We start from the raw sequence: 16,106 nt of genomic DNA, 5'->3' as shown, positions 1-16,106 counted from the left end.
CAAATTATCTCTTTATTTTTATCAATTCAAATTTTAATTTCTATAATTTAATTATTTTTTTTATTATACAATTTCATAATTAATTATTCCTTTTGAGATTTAAAAGAATCAAAGAGTATGTAGTTTTATTTACAATTTTTTAATAATGAATAAAATAAATTATATAATTAATTATGAAAGATAATGAAAATAATAATAATAATAGATGATAAATAAAATTAATTATAAAAAATAATAAATAGAACTACATAGATTTTGATTCTTTCAAATCTCAAGAGGATATATAAAAAGTTTAATTGAAAAATTAAATCTAAACTTTTTTTTAAATTTTTTATTCTTAATTATTAATTAAAAAAATAAATCGAGATTATGAATCAAAACCAACAGTTTAATGTCGGTTTCAAATTGGGGTTATGAATCGGAACCGTCAATTCCAAACTGATTACAAACCATTCTGTAATAGTTTCGATTTAAGATTTTTATTTTTTTGAATCATAATCAGTGATTCCAAACCAAAACCATCGATTCATGAACCGTGACCAGATCTACCTTTAGGGCTTATGAGACCACTATAACACTACTTACACAACTCATGAAGTGAAACGGTGCGCATTGAATTAAAGCGATGAGCAGCTTAGGAGGGAGTGGCGTTTGGGGAGGAGCATCAACTTCATCATGGATCTCTACGACGTCGGTTTCCGCTTCAGGGAAGAGAATTCAGAGAGAAGTGGCGGAGCTCAACTTGGACCCACCTCCTGACTGCTCCGCTGGACCTAAAAGTGACAGTCTTTACAACTGGGTCTCCACCATTATAGGCCCTACTGGTCTCTTTTCTCTCCTTACTTCATCGTTTTTTAATCACTATTGGTTTAGTCTTGTAGTTTGAAGTTGCAAGATTCGACTGTCTCACTTTCGTCTTGGTACTTTGTTTGATCATTTTATCGTCATGGGTTGCTAACTTGCTATTAGTTTCCTTATGCTCAAATTTTTATCTTTTTTGGGTTTTTTTTTTTTTTTCAGTATTGTTGTCTTAAGTTGAAAGATTAAATGGTCTTACTTCTCTCTTAACAGTTTGTTTAATCATTTTCTAGTAATAGGTTGTTTAGTTTCTTGTCTTTTATGCTCAAGTTTTATCTTTTTTTAGGGTTTTGTTCGATTCAGTGTTACTTCAGTCTAGAATTTTTTCTGGTAAGGTTTAATTTTCTTACTTCTCTCTTAGCACTTAGTGGGATAATGTTTTTCGGTAATGGGATATTTAATTTATTGAGTTTTATGCTCAGGTTTTGACATTTATTAAGTCCAGTTTAATTCAGTGCTAGTTTAGTCTTTTGGGTTTGAGTAGGAAGAATAAATGTTCTCACTTTTCTCTTTAGCATTTTTTTCTTTCACCCATCTTTTTTTAGTATTGGTCTCACTTTGCTCTTTCTTTCATCATTGTTTCACCAATGGGTTCTTCACTTCTTGTTTTTGTGCACTAAGTTTGATATTTATTTGTTCCATTCTGATTAAGTGCTATTTCATTCTTGTAGTTCCGAGTAGGAAGAATATGTGTTGTGTTGTGCTTTTATTCTTATGTTGTGAACTTTTCAAGTAATGGGCTGTTGAGTTTATTGTTTTTTATTCTACAAGTTTTGATCATTTCTGGATTTTGCCTGATTCAATATCAGTTTAATCTTGTGTCTGTGGGTTAAAGATATAAGCTTGAAGTTTGTTCAGTTAGTGATTTGGTTATTTGAAGTTCCTCCTTTGTTTTTTTTTTTTTTTTTTTTTTTTGGGCATGAAATATAATTTTGTACAAATGAATTTAACCCCCATAAGCATTTGTACACCTCTGATTGTAATGCTTAGTTACATGGGCTAGCCAGCCATTCATCATAGGATTATACACAGTCTCTCACACATATAATCATTAGAAACAGATAACAAGTGTTAACACAACACATACAGCTAGTCACACGCAGCCAATACTAACTCCATTTCTCTCATGTGCGTACCTCCTTTGATAATGTTGAGAGAATGGAACACACTAGTCATTTACTGATATTGGTGCTCTTAAAAGTTGACCACTTTTTGATTGTTTGATCTTGCATCTTGAGGGACATGCATCATCTGCGGCCAACCACAACTTCTTCTCTTTCTTCTTCAGCTGCTCGTGTTGGAAATTCTTCTTCCTCACGCTTGTATTGATCAATTTTTTCATGCTCTTCTTCTTCCTACTGATTCTTGATTATGATGAAGTATTCATATGACCCTCGGCAGGGTTACCAGCAATTTTTCTGCACCTCCTAACAGGTGGAGAAGATGGAGATAGAACTCCTTTGGGCTGTTTTGTTTGGAAAATTAGACCAAGGGTCTAATTATCAACAAACTAAGTTTTGTGAATTTGTAGGCTGAACAAAGGTCAAAGAATTGCTCACAGGAGCTACTTGGAGGAGCACAGCAGTGTTACCATAAAGCTCCTGTTCCTCCTCTTAATAGATGGAAAAGATCGATATAAACTTGTGGAGACGAATTGAGGCTGGTTTTTCAAAATTACTTATAAAGGGTTCAGCTAAGGAACTCCTGAAGTGTTTTGTTAAACAGGAGAGCAATTTGCCTTAGTGTCTCCTTTTAAAGGTAGATTTTCAGTTGAGCTTGTAGAACAATTATCTCTTATTTAACAAATAAAATCGTTGAAGAAATTAGTAGCAGCATTGAGGTACAGGCAAACCTCCTCAATGATCTTAGGGGTGGAAAGCTGGAAAGAGAGAGTGATGTAGTTAAAGCTGGCTGGATTAATGGAAAGCTTCTTTGCTGTGCTCTAACTTTGCTTGATTAAGCTAATAACCCTATAAGCAGTTGATTATTTTGATGGAGTGGTTTTGTATTTCCTGCTTGAAGAAATGGCTTTGATAAAGTCTTGTGAACAAAAGTTGAAGACTATGGCATTGCTTGAGTGTAGCATTAGCATACCATTGAGGCATGCAATAACCACATAGATTTTGATTGTAAAATTTCTATATTTGTCATCCTTTTGAATTGGTTGCTTGGAAGGATAAGTGTTTAATAACCAAACTAGTAATAATAAGTTACCATTTGAGTCAAAGGCTTATTTTGCTTGTGGAAGTTATGAATGCATATTTCAATATTTAAGGCCTTGTTGCTTATGGATTAGTTTCATAAAAATCTTCCTGTTCAATTGTACATCCTTCGGTGATTCCTTTTTAATTGTCTTATAGTTCTCTGTTTGGGGAACTTAGATAGTTTGCTCAGTGTGTTATATTAAGGAGTGAGTCCAGTGATACTAAGTCCAATAAAAATTTCCAGGTTGAGTTCGTGTTTTTGTTTCTTCTCTTTGAAAAGCATTCCTTCTGTCACAGGAATTTTCTCTTGGTGTTGAGTTTCTGATTTAACTTTTAGTTCTTTGAAAATTGTTTTGACCTTGTCTTTGAAGAATCTGTTTTGACTGGAAAGAAAGGATGGTTTTGAGTAAATAAAATAATTTCTTGATCATGTATCGAGGATGTTGACTAAATTATTGTTGTTCATGTTGTAGGAACACCGTACCAGGGTGGCGTATTTTTTCTTGACATAATATTTCCAAGTGATTATCCATTCAAACCTCCAAAGGTAGGATCGATTATATTCCTGTGATTGAAACATTTGTAACCTTGTTCTCTGGTTGATCTAAGAATATCATATGCATCTTTCTCTTTGTCTCCATATTATCATTATCATGTCATGCTGATTTTCTTGTGGGACATGGTGCTCTCAAAGCTGGAGTACAATAATATGTTATACATCATGCCAACAGCAGTCTTGCACTTCAAGTCAACTCTTGCTTACATTTGACGTCGTAGCTTAAGAAAACTGAAACTGATTTCCCAATTCAACTTGTTGTAAAAATTACAATGTCTAACTTTCGTGAACCATAAATACCACCCCGAAATTTCTGCTCTGGTTGGGTACCTGATTTTGATGTCAATTTGTTGAATTTTGCATTCTTGTCTAGATATAACCAAAAACAAATGGCATTGTTGGAAGCAGAGTTGATATGCTTTCAAATATACATGTTTGAGAAAAGTGAATCTTTGTGCTGGCAATCTTGGGCTTCTCAAAAGTGTTTGATAAGTGGAATCAGACTATTACTGGTGTCTTTTATTTGTTTTGTGTGTGAATATGCACATTCTTGCTTTTGATTACTTAAATTGCATTAACCAATCAGCACCTGTGATACAAATCTGAAATATTCTGCCACGGTGCAGAATATGGCATTACACCTCTTGCATCCATGACCAGGCAAGTTAGGTTATTGCACAGATTGCTGAATGATTTGTAAACATATGCTGATGTCACTCCAAATCTGTAAATTAGCATGAATCTATTCTATCAGATAGTTGATTAGTGCACGATGTATTTTTACTGTGGTTGTCATCTCTTGTTTATTTATTAATAATTACATTCATAGGTGCTATTCAAAACTCGAATATTCCACTGCAATGTTGATTCTGCTGGCACTGTTAACTTGGACATCTTGAAGGATGGTTGGAGTCCGGCTTTAACAATTACAAAGGTTCTACTTGCAATCAGATCAATGTTCATGAACCCTGACCCTTGTAAGTTCTTTCACCTGGTTTTTTTTTTTATTTGGGTAAGCACTTGATGAGATTTGGGCCAATGTTCCACCACTTATTGCCTCCACTTGGGTCATACTAGATCAGTCAAGCTATTTCTATCAAACGGTTGGTTTGGGGGCTGCTTGAGGGTGTGGATCATGGAGGAATTTTTTTTATTGTGTTTTTGTTGTTATTGTTGTTATTGTTGTCCTAACTGTTATAATTGGTTTGGTAGAAGAAAGGGTAAAATATTCCCACTACATAGTAACGTTAAGATGGTTATAGACCAGTTAAGGTTTCTTGTAGGGGGAAAATCAAAACAACCCATCAACAAACAATTAAGCAGGAAAGAAAAGTTTAATAGAGCCAAAAATGGAAAAAGAAGTAGCAAAGGACAGAGAAGTTCAATGTAGCCAAATATGGGAAGGGAAGAAGTAACAAGAAGTAAGGAAGATTTAGTACAATAAAATACGGGATGACAAGATATATGGGGAGATTCTAGCAGTGTGGCAATTAGCAAGACTTGGTAAATTGGGTATAAAAGTAGGTGATATCTTTGTGATAGTGGAGGGAAATATATTATAAATATAGTAATGTTATATGCTCAAACAACGTGTATAACTATGTATACAAACAATACGTTCAACTTTGTGCACAAACAACGTGCATAACTTTGTACACAAACAATGACATATAATTAAATAGTTTTAAATTAGAGATAAAACAACATTTAATCATGTGGTAACATGTCATTGTTTGTGCACATAGTTTTATTAATTATAAATAATGTTAATGGTGGGCATGATTTTTGGTTACTATTGTAACAAAAATTGTGAGTGGTGATCCGGTAATTTGGTAAAACAATTAGAGTTGTACTGATTGATATAATTAAATAAAACTACATATTGAATTCTTACATCTCTTTTGTTTATAATGTGTTATGGATTGGCGTGGTGTAATTGTAAATTACAAGAGCGTTCTAGTAGTGGTATTAGAGCGAGGTTAAGGTCAAGTCATGGTAAACACGAGGATGGAGTTGAGGATGGAGAAAATGGACAAACAGAAGATAGAAAAGATGTGTCGGAGATTAGGGATTCACTTGAACTAATGATGAACTACATGGAGGATATGAAGACATACATGGTGAAAATGAGCAATGGGAAGGCGACAGAGTTCGAGGGATCTAATCAAAAGATGGAGATGATGGTATAGGGTACAACACCATACTCTGGTGAAATGAGCCGCATTGGGGTTGGATTTAACAAAATTGGCAATCAGACACAAAAATTAGATTTACCGTTCTTTAACAAGGAGGATCCATATAGGTGGGTTTTCAGGGTGGAAAAATATTTTTATGTAAACCAAAATTAGGATTAGGAATTACCAATGACGACAGTGTGTATGGAGGGCATTGCTTTAGCCTAGTTTTAATGGGTGGAAACACGGTTTTTGGTGATGACATGGGAAAAATTCAAGTTAGCATTGATAAACCAATTTTGGTCAACCCAAGAAGGGAGCCCCTACAAGCAATTGATGGCTCTCTGAAAAAAAGAATAAGTCAGTGATTATGGATCAAAATTCAAGATGTTGGCAACACGATTGATGGATGTGAATGATGAATTTCTAAAAGGGATTTTTATCAATGTTTTGAAGGAAGAAATTAAGGTTGAGATTTGACTATTCAGGGCAAAAACTCTCAGTTAAGCTATGATAATGGCCCAATGGGTTGAAGATCAGATTGCATCACTCGACCAGTTCAAGGCCCAACAGAATGGGTAGGAAACAATTGCCTAGAAAGCCCAAAATTTATCTCCCACGCAACTTGGTGGAGTATAACTAGTAAAATCTCAAGTCCCAATCAAGTGGGGCAACCAACTTGGCCTATCCAGTAAATCAGGTCACCCAACCCAAATGAAATATAACTCATTCCCCACTAACCAACCTTTCAGTTCTTTGTATTCTCTCAATTCAATTGCTTCAACGTTAGCCATGAGCCAATCAACAGGGAATTCAAGTCAAAGGTTGATGATCCAACATTTGGCAACGTCATTGGCAACCAACAACTTAGTTTTGACACAAAAACGGAGAGTTGGTGGTGAAGGCACAACTCCGAGAGGAGAAAATGGGTTCTTGTAGCTCTTTGTCACTAAATATAAGTTGAAGATGGAAAAGGTCCGTGTTTCTAGTGTGATGAACCATAAACAAGAGGCCACAGATGCAAGATTAAACAATAACAGGTCTTAATGGTTCATGCAGAAGATGATGATGAAAATGAAAAAAAGTTGTTGAGCCATTTGATCTCAAGCTAATATCAATGGAAGGTACACAAGTTGAACTTTCTGTGCACTCTATTGTGGTAATCTCTTCTTACAAAACACTTAAATTAAAAGGAAAAATTGGGATAGGGGAGGTTGTTGTTTTGATTAATAGTTGGGTTACCCATAATTTAATTTCCACCAAACTGGTTACTGAAATGGGGTTGAGGATTCTGCTAACAAGGGAATTTGGAGTGTTAGTGGATGATGGGAAACAAATTCAACGTATCAAGGTATGTAAAGTTGTGACTATTGGATTTTTTGGGAGTGACAATCACCTAAAAGTTTTTGTCGTTTTGTCTTAGGAGGTTGATGTAGTATTAAGGGTGGCCTGGTTATGGTCCTTAGAGGAAGTGCAAGCTAATTAGAAAGCCATGCATATCAAATACCGAGAGATACACTAAAAATTCTTTAGGGTGATCCTTCTTTGGCTAATCTACAACTTTCAATCAAAAGTATGCATAAGGTAAATCCGATCAGATGTATTGGATTGAATTATCAAAGACACTTGTCTTAACGGATGAGTTATCAAAAGGAGTAAATGAGAGTTTGACTTTGGTGCTTGAGAAGTTTTAGGAGTTATTTGAGATTCTGACTTAGTTACCACCAAAATAAGTGCATGATCATGCTATTAGATTGGTAGTCGGAGCTTAGCCTTTGAATTTAGAAACTTATTGTTGCCTCCATTTTCAAAAAACAAAAGTGGAGAAGATTGTGCACAGTTGGTATTATTAGGTCTAATACTTACCCTTATCCTAGTCTAGTTTGTTCATCTGGCAAAAAGATAGACGGTGGAGATTCTGTATGGATTATAGGGTCCTGAATAAATTAACGATTCCAGATAAGTTTCAATTTCAACTATAGACGAATTGTTTGATGAGTTAGGAGGAACAATATTTTCTAAATTGGATATTAAATCAAGTTATTATTAGATACGTGTAAGAGAGGAAGAGGAAGATATGGAGAAAACGACCTTTGGGACATGTGACGATTATTTTGAGTTTCTAGTGATGTCGTTTAGGTTATCAAATGCATCTACTACATTTCAATCTTTGATGAATGAGATTTTTCAACCTTACCTTTGGACATTCATATTAGTATTCTTTGATGACATACTAATATATAGTAAAGCTTGGGATATACATTGGGACCATTTACAAATCACATTAACAATATTAGAAAAGCATTGCCTTTTTTTATTTAATAAGAAGTGTTAGTTTGGTCAAACTCAACTAGAGTATTTAAGACATTATATTAGCACAAGGGATGGCTACCAACTTGGCTAAGGTGGGCAACATCGTAAAATAGCCTAGGCCGAGAGACATCAAGGGGTTACAAAGGTATTTTAGGTTAATCGGGTACTATTGGTGATTTGTGAAGGGGTATGAGAAGAATGCTAAGCCTTTCACCTGATTGTTGAAACAAGATGCTTTTGAAAGAAGCATAAATAGCATGTGACTCCCTTAAGCAAGCCCTCCCATTAATACCAACATTAGCTTTGCCAAAATTTTTGTCTAGAAAACTAATGCTTGATGGGTGGGGTTGGGCAATGTCTTTATTTAAGACGACAAGTTAATTGATAACTTTAGCAAAATGTTATCCAAGAGGGCCCACCAAAAATCTATCTACGAACGGGAACTTGTGGCCATTGTTCTTGACATACAACAATGGTGTCATTATCTTATTGGTCAACACTTCATTGTTCGCACGAATCAGAAAAACCTTTGTTTTTTGTTGGAACATAAGGTCTGTAGTGCCGATCAACAAAAATGGGTTATAAAGTTATAGGGGTTTGATATTGAAATTGTCTATCACCTGGGGTGCAAAAACTAAGTCGTAGACACATTATCTAGGAAATTCATAGGGACAAGGAAATTATTTGCTCTATCCATCATATGACCGATGGGTTTTGAAGTTCTTGAAGACAAAATTTCCAAGGATAAGAGGTTATGAGGTATTACTCAAGATTTATTGGTTGACTCTATGCGCTATGCAAGGTACTCCTTGCAGAATGGCATTCATTTACACAAGGGTCAATTGGTCCTTGCCAAGAATTCGACATTTATTCCTTAGTTTTTATTATAATTCCATGATTCAACATTTGGGGGGCACTCAAATTCTTTCACACCTATAAAAGAATATCTATGGTATTGTATTGGGATGAAATGCAAAAGGTAGTAAGGGATTTTGTAGCTAGATGTGACATTTGTCAACATAATAAATATGAAGCAATAAACCCCGTGGGGGTGCTTTAGCCATTACCCATCCCTACGCAAGTGTGGATCGTTATTTCTATGGAATTTGTATCTGGGCTACCGATACTATATTGATGGTGGTCAATAGATTGACTAAATATGTCCATTTCTTATTATTGCACTACCCATTCATAGCCAAAGAGGTAACAAAACTATTTGCTAAGTAGTGCAACTCCATTGTATTGGATAGGGATTGCCTTCATATGTTCCACTTTTGGGCCATTTATTTCGAGTCAGAGGTACCTTTTTAAAGCAGAATTTCGCCTATCACCCGCCAATTGATAGACAAATGGAGGTCGTCAATTAGAGCCTAGAGACCTAATTATGTTCACGAGTATGCAACCAAAACAGTGGAGCCAATAACTCTCATAGGCTAAGTATTGGTTTAATACCGCATAATAGGGCTTTGCAGTTATGACTCCATTCAAAGCTTTGTATGACCGCTACCCACCTTCACTTCTATGTTTCACCAATGAATCTTCCTTAAATGAAGAGGTTAATATTCATATTCGAGAGTGAAACCTTATATTGGATGAATTGAAGAAGAACTTGTTAAGGGCCCAAAATAGGATGAAGAAGTATGCTAATACTCCTATAAGAGAAGTGAAATTCCGCGTGGGCGATTGGGTGCTTCTTAAGCTCCAACCTTATTGCTTGCATTCACTGGCAAGACACCCTAATGAGAAGCTAAGCCCTCAATTCTATGGCCCTTATGAGGCAATTGAGTATGTGGGAGTTCTGGCATATAAATTGGCCCTCCCAGCAGACGTAAAAATTCATCCGGTCTTCCTTGTGTTCCAACTAGAAAGAGTGAATGGAAAGCAATGCAAGAGCCAAGCCAACCACTACCCTTTTATCTTTCTAACGACATGGAGTTACAGTTCTATCCAGCAAATGTGAAGTGGTAGAGAAATGGCAGATGGTTCCATATTGGTTCTTATCCACTGGTAGGGCCTTCTGGACTTTGAAAGCTCTTAGGAAGATTTTGAGCTCGTTAATGAACAGTTCCCGGAATTTCACTTTGAGAACAAGGTGAAACTATTGGGGGGCAGTATTGATAGGCCAGTCAAGGTTTATCGTTGGAGGAAAACAAAAACAGTTCATCAACAAGCAATTGAGCTGGATAGAAAAGATTTTGTGCAGCCAAAAATGGAAAAAGAAGGAGCAACAAAGGATAGGGAAGATTCAGTGCAGCCAAATATGGGAAGAGAAGAAGTAGCAAATAAGGACAAAGAATAGTTATTGCAGCCAAATGTGGGAAGGGAAGAAGCAGCAGCAGATAAGAAAGATTCAGTACAGCAAAATATAGGAAGACAAGATATGTGGGGTGATTCTAGCAGTGTGGCAATGAATAAGAAGACTGGGTAAATTGGGTATAAAAGTAGGTGATATCTCTGTGATAGGGGAGGGAGGGAATATGTATTTAGAATATGGTTAATGGTGAGAATGATTTCTAGTTACTATGTAATGGAAATTGTGAGTTGTGATCTGGTAACTTTGTAAAAGAGTGTAAGCAATTAGAGTTGTACTCATTGATATAATTAAATAAAACTGCAAGTTTATTTCGTACTTCTCTTTTGTTTATGCTGTTAGGTGGATTAGTGTGGTGTGACTTAAAATCACAGGAGCATTCTAACATCTGGAAAACCATGGCAAAATTGTAAACGAGAGCAAAGAACAATTATGGCTCAAAGACTGGGAAAGAGTACTCGTGTTGTTGGAGGGTGCCAGAACTCTATATGGGAAATGTTGAAATGTAAAATAATCTTCAAGTGACATGGTATATTTTTGCTAAATGTGTTGATATTTTTGTCATGGCAGATAATCCTGCTGTCCCGGGCATTGCTCACTTGTATTCGGCAGAAAGGCCTAAACATGATCAACTGGCAGCAGAGTGGACACATCGATTTGCCAAATAAAAGAACTGCAATGAATGAGTTTGAGTTGTGTGAGTATCAAATTATTGTATTTTCTGCTGGATATTCAACTTTCTTGTAAATTCCTCAGCAGCCAGTGGAGATCATGGCCATCAGAAATTTTCTAATGGTCATTGTGAAAACATCTGCCAACCTTTTATTCAATATAAACTGTGAAGCATCCTTTAAACTATCCAGTGTTTTGATAGCAGCCATGTATCTACTTCATGTAATTTTCTTTCACCTCATCTGGATTGCTCGGAAAAAGAACGTGACCACCTACCAACTTACCATTGATGATGGGCCTAAGCAATGTTGAAAAACAACATTTGGTAGTTTCTTACGGAAGTTGGTAGAGTTTCATTTTCGTATTATTTTATTGTAGCGTTTATGAATTGAATTTAAACATTTTGGCACAAGAGTCAACTGCAGGCTTTGCAAATTACAACAATGGCCCCCAAACCTGATGATGACACCCAAAAGGTGATAATTTATGATAATTAGAGAGATATTAATTAAAATAGGTAAAATTTTTTTCACTTAAACCTTTTTAGGTAAACTTACAGTCATTTTATCTTTATAAGTAAATTTATTTGTAATTTCAAAGATACCTTCCCAGTCCTGTATGCGTAGACGCTGGAAGGAATGCTTAAGTACGTGGATGCGTGTGAAGTGCACGGTACGTACGAGTGCGTACACCCTCATATATATATATATATATATATATATATATATATATATATATTAAATATATAATATATATATATATATATATAATAATAATAAATATATATTATATTCATATATTATATATATATATATATATATATATATATATATATAAATAGGCGTGCACCCTTTCTTATATATATATTATATATTTAATTATTGTTAAATATATAAATTATAATTATTTATATATATTATATTAAATATTATAATATTTAATATATATTTATTTATTATATTTTTTTAATATTATATTATATTATTTAATATATATATATAAGAAAGGGTGCGTGTAGTGCGTGGGGTGGGCGCAGTTCGCACGTACCACGTGCATTCCGCATGCATCCCGCGCACTCTGCACGCACCCACGTATCTCGCGCTTACGCAACCTGTATGACACCTACAGGGCTGGGAGGGTATTTTTGAAGTTACAAAAAAATTTGCTTATAAAAGTAAAACTACTGTACGTTTACCTAAAAACGTTTACGCGGAAAATTTTTTATCTATTTTAATTAATATCTCATAATTAGGGGTGCTATAATAGTGTTCCTATAATATAATACATGGACACCTTTACAATTTGTTGAATCAAATAATATAAAGTGAAAGAAAGCTTGGGAGAATTACAAGCCATGACACCAGGCTAACAGTTCTATACCAAATGATAGAAACTCTAGGAGAATTACACCACCAAAAATTAATTGTTAAGGAAGAAGAATCTTTGAAATTATATAAATCTTATACTAAAAGTTTATACTTTTAATATGAGATATAATCTCATTTTTTAAACTTGAGAGCACAATGGACACTAATACAATATCCAAAAGTTTTTCATATTCAACCAAATTTATCAGTTAGTTCTTAGATGTAATGATATAAAATATATTGAAATATATGATTTATGGGAAGGCAACTTTTTTTTTTGGCCAAAAGACATATTCCTATCCAAGGTTTGATGCAAACCTAATCTCTGACTCGCTAACTATCGAAAATATAAATTTTTATTTATGAGCTGTTAAAATTAACAGAAATAGTTACTTCAAAGTTAAAATCGTTATTTAACTAATAATATATTAAAAATAATAAAACATTACTTATTTCCTCCTAAAGTTTAAAAAATTAATAATTTTCCTTCATAATTAAACTTTGAAATCTTACATTTTCCCCCTAGGGTTTAGGGTTTTTCTCTCTCCCTTTTTCGATGCTAAAACCGAGCAGTTTCTCTCTCCCTTCCCTTTTTCAATGCCTCTTTGGTATTTTCCCCCATTGTGAAATATATTCATCCTTGGACGAAGACGAATCATCTTTATCAATGGACAAAAACGAATCATCTTCGTTAATGGACAAAAACGATTCGTCTTATCTTCAGTTGAGAACGAAGACGATTCATAATGGGCAAGAAGACATCGAAGAGGCATTGAAAAAGGGGAGGGGGAGCAAAGGTGACCAATTTTGACATCGGAAAAGGAGGGAGAAACCTTAGGGGGGAAAATGTAAGATTTTAAAGTTTAATTTTGAAAAAAATTGTTAGTTTTTTAAACCTAATGGGAAATGGATAATATTTTATTATTTTTAATATATTACTAGTTAAATGAAGATTTTAGCCCTAAAGTTAACTATTTTTGTTAATTTTAATAGTTTATGGATAGAAGTTTGAATTTTCAATAGTTAGTAAATGAAAAATAGATTTGCATCCAACCTTTGGTGGGAAACAGTCATTTGACCTTTTTTTTTTTTTTAATGTTTTACACTTTCATTTCTCATCATTTCGAGCCAAAGTAGATGTCGCTTGCACTTTGAGATAAGCGATAAAAGTGTAGGAAATTAAAGTAAATGTCCAACTGTTTATACAACTAAGTAAAAATGCCTCTATATTCTTTCATTAAGCAAAAATGCCCCAAAAAGGTGAAATGATACAATTACCCCTTGATAAGGCCATTAATTGTTACTATTTTGATTTATAATTCCCTTGTGTTGGGTGGAAATTTGATTTAATCTAATGGAATTACTTATCTTTTTGCATTTAGGAAGCTTTGAGCAATTTTGGAATAAATAGGGCCAAAAAGAGGAAAAATTGCAGCAGATATATTAAACTGGAAATTTCGTAATGCAGACTAGGCGTGGGCACGTGAAAGATGAGAGCAGAATCCGGAAAACAGATCTGAACGCCCAGATCAGCTGCAAGAGTCCAGAAAATATTAAGATTTGCTTCCTAGGAAAAGGATAATCACCAGCTGGAAAAGAGGATTAATTGAGTTAAATAAGGAATGATATTTTTGGAAGAAGGATTTATATTAAAAATACATATCTTTTCCTTTCTTTTTGGGAAGATATGTATCACTTTGCTTGATTGAATTAGGAGATTAGGATTGATTTCAATTTCCAAATTTTTAGGAGGAAGATAATATATATACTCTTATTTTTATTTGAAAATTATCAACCATTGTATTGAGAGAATTAGAGAGAAAAACATGTTCTACAGTGGCTGAGTAATTTATCTTGGTTGAAGGGATCTGAAACCATGGAACTACAATGATTGTGAGATTTATTTTGTTCTTTAATGCATCTTTTTGATTATTTGAGTATTGATTATCTTTCTGAATTATTTGTTATTGATTGTGTTGGTTGATTTCTAAAGCGCACGATTAGTTTATCAATTAATATAATCTACGGCTAGTTTAGATGCTGAATCTGTAATTGTTCAATCCATCTAATCGAAGTGGCAACTAGGTTTATCGTTTGCTGCGTCAGAAGCTATAATCCTAGGAAAATAATCAAATAGATTAAATGCAACGTCGTACGTTTGTGTTGTCTTGCTTCGTTGGTCTTTCTAATTCGTAATGCTATTGTTTAATTAAATTCGAGATCGTATCCGAATTGTTAATCAATAAGGGTTAATTGAAATACATGTTTTTGGTTAACTAATCGTAAGGAAGGACAGGTTAATTTAATACCACAACAAATATTTGAATAATTAAATTGATATTTTGTTTCGATGATCGATCGTAGTTCCAATGGTGGATGTGACCGAAGACCAAGGTTTGTTAAATCGATTTATTCCTTTTAGATTATTTTTCTGAATTTTTATTTATTGTTTTTCTTTATAATTTGCATTCAACTCAAAACTCCCCTTTTATTTCTTTGTTTCGATTTAGTTGGGACGACATACTAATCAAAGCTCTTCGAGGGAACGATCCCTACTTTCCTTTACTACATTTTTTGTTACAGGAATTTAGGATTTAATTTGGGTGTCAACGACAGCACGTACCACCCCTTATACAATTAAATAAAACATGAAAGAATTTTCACGAAAGCACTGTGTTTTCTAAAATACATTTTGTGTTACACAAAAAGGTATTGTTCATTAGCACGAGTCATTGAAAGATGACTAATTCTAATGAGTTTTTTTAGTGTTTGGTGACAAAAATGGCCAACAAGGTTAGTAATTCATTCCTTATCAATTTTTAATCATTTTAGTGTTGATATTTCACTGATTAGATGAAAATTTTTTAAACTTTAGAGTTACGAGTTTTTTGTATGAACAATCAATTTTATAGGTTGATTTTTCCGTGTTTTGAATGAATTTCTTCAAGGCTTTTGTTTTATAATATGCATAGATTTGTTTTGTGTTGAAATGGAAGTTGTAATTTTCATTTTTTGGTCACAAATTGTGGTAGAGACACTATTTTGCAATAAAGGGGAAAATATGAGTTTTTAAACAGTACATAAACTTTGAGATATTTTGCGATAAAGGGAAAAGGGAAGTTTTTCAATAGACTTTTTGTGATATATAACATTAAGGGAAAAAGCGAGTTTTTAAACAGTAATCCTTTGTGATATTTCGTAATAGGGGAGAAATTGTTATTTTTTAGGATTTTGGATAGTAAATTGTAATTTAGTGGGTTTAGGGGGAGCAAATTAACATTTTCAAGGTTAGGGGACAGATTGAATTATAAGGTTTATAAGGAGACCAATTGAAATTGTTATGGATTTTGAAAGGCAAAATGAAATTTTTATAGATTAGAGGGGGCTAATGAAAATTTACCATGAATATAGGGTAAATCACAATTTGTCATGAATTTGGGGTACATTTAAATTTTCCAAGAATTTTAGGGCAAATTGAAATTTCTACTATCCGAGAGTTTTTTGGAGTGTAGTTTTCAAATTTTCAATCCATTTTTCTGAATTATTACGATAATTGATAAATTTTACTTATTTAAAAAATATGTATATTTCATTTTAAGATTTTTAGATGTGTAGATTTCGAATTTTCTGTCAGTTTTCTAATTATGAGGT

At 33.8% G+C, this 16,106-nt stretch overlaps 1 protein-coding gene across 1 annotated transcript; it reads left to right on the top strand.

Annotated features, from left to right (window-relative positions):
* Nucleotides 1-581: 581 nt before the first annotated feature.
* Nucleotides 582-11,274, top strand: LOC123226092 (constitutive photomorphogenesis protein 10). The gene is made up of 4 exons (XM_044650568.1): nt 582-824; nt 3,536-3,609; nt 4,448-4,595; nt 10,987-11,274. Exons 1-4 carry the CDS (start codon nt 626-628, stop codon nt 11,082-11,084), a joined length of 519 nt encoding a protein of 172 aa, XP_044506503.1. The 5' UTR covers nt 582-625; the 3' UTR covers nt 11,085-11,274.
* The last annotated feature ends 4,832 nt before the right edge of the window (nt 11,275-16,106 follow it).

The sequence above is a fragment of the Mangifera indica genome, chromosome 9 (assembly GCF_011075055.1).
Source record: "Mangifera indica cultivar Alphonso chromosome 9, CATAS_Mindica_2.1, whole genome shotgun sequence".
In the NCBI taxonomy this organism is placed as follows: Eukaryota; Viridiplantae; Streptophyta; class Magnoliopsida; order Sapindales; family Anacardiaceae; genus Mangifera; species Mangifera indica.
This window is presented reverse-complemented; position numbering and strand designations above follow the sequence as displayed.

What these genes read in the sequence shown, in the direction of transcription:
- LOC123226092 (XM_044650568.1), top strand. Translation starts at nt 626, where the DNA reads ATGAGCAGCTTAGGAGGGAGTGGCGTTTGGGGAGGAGCATCAACTTCA. An exon ending in CACCATTATAGGCCCTACTG is followed by an intron (nt 825 to 3,535) that starts GTCTCTTTTCTC and finishes TTCATGTTGTAG; the next exon opens with GAACACCGTACCAGGGTGGC. An exon ending in ATCCATTCAAACCTCCAAAG is followed by an intron (nt 3,610 to 4,447) that starts GTAGGATCGATT and finishes TTACATTCATAG; the next exon opens with GTGCTATTCAAAACTCGAAT.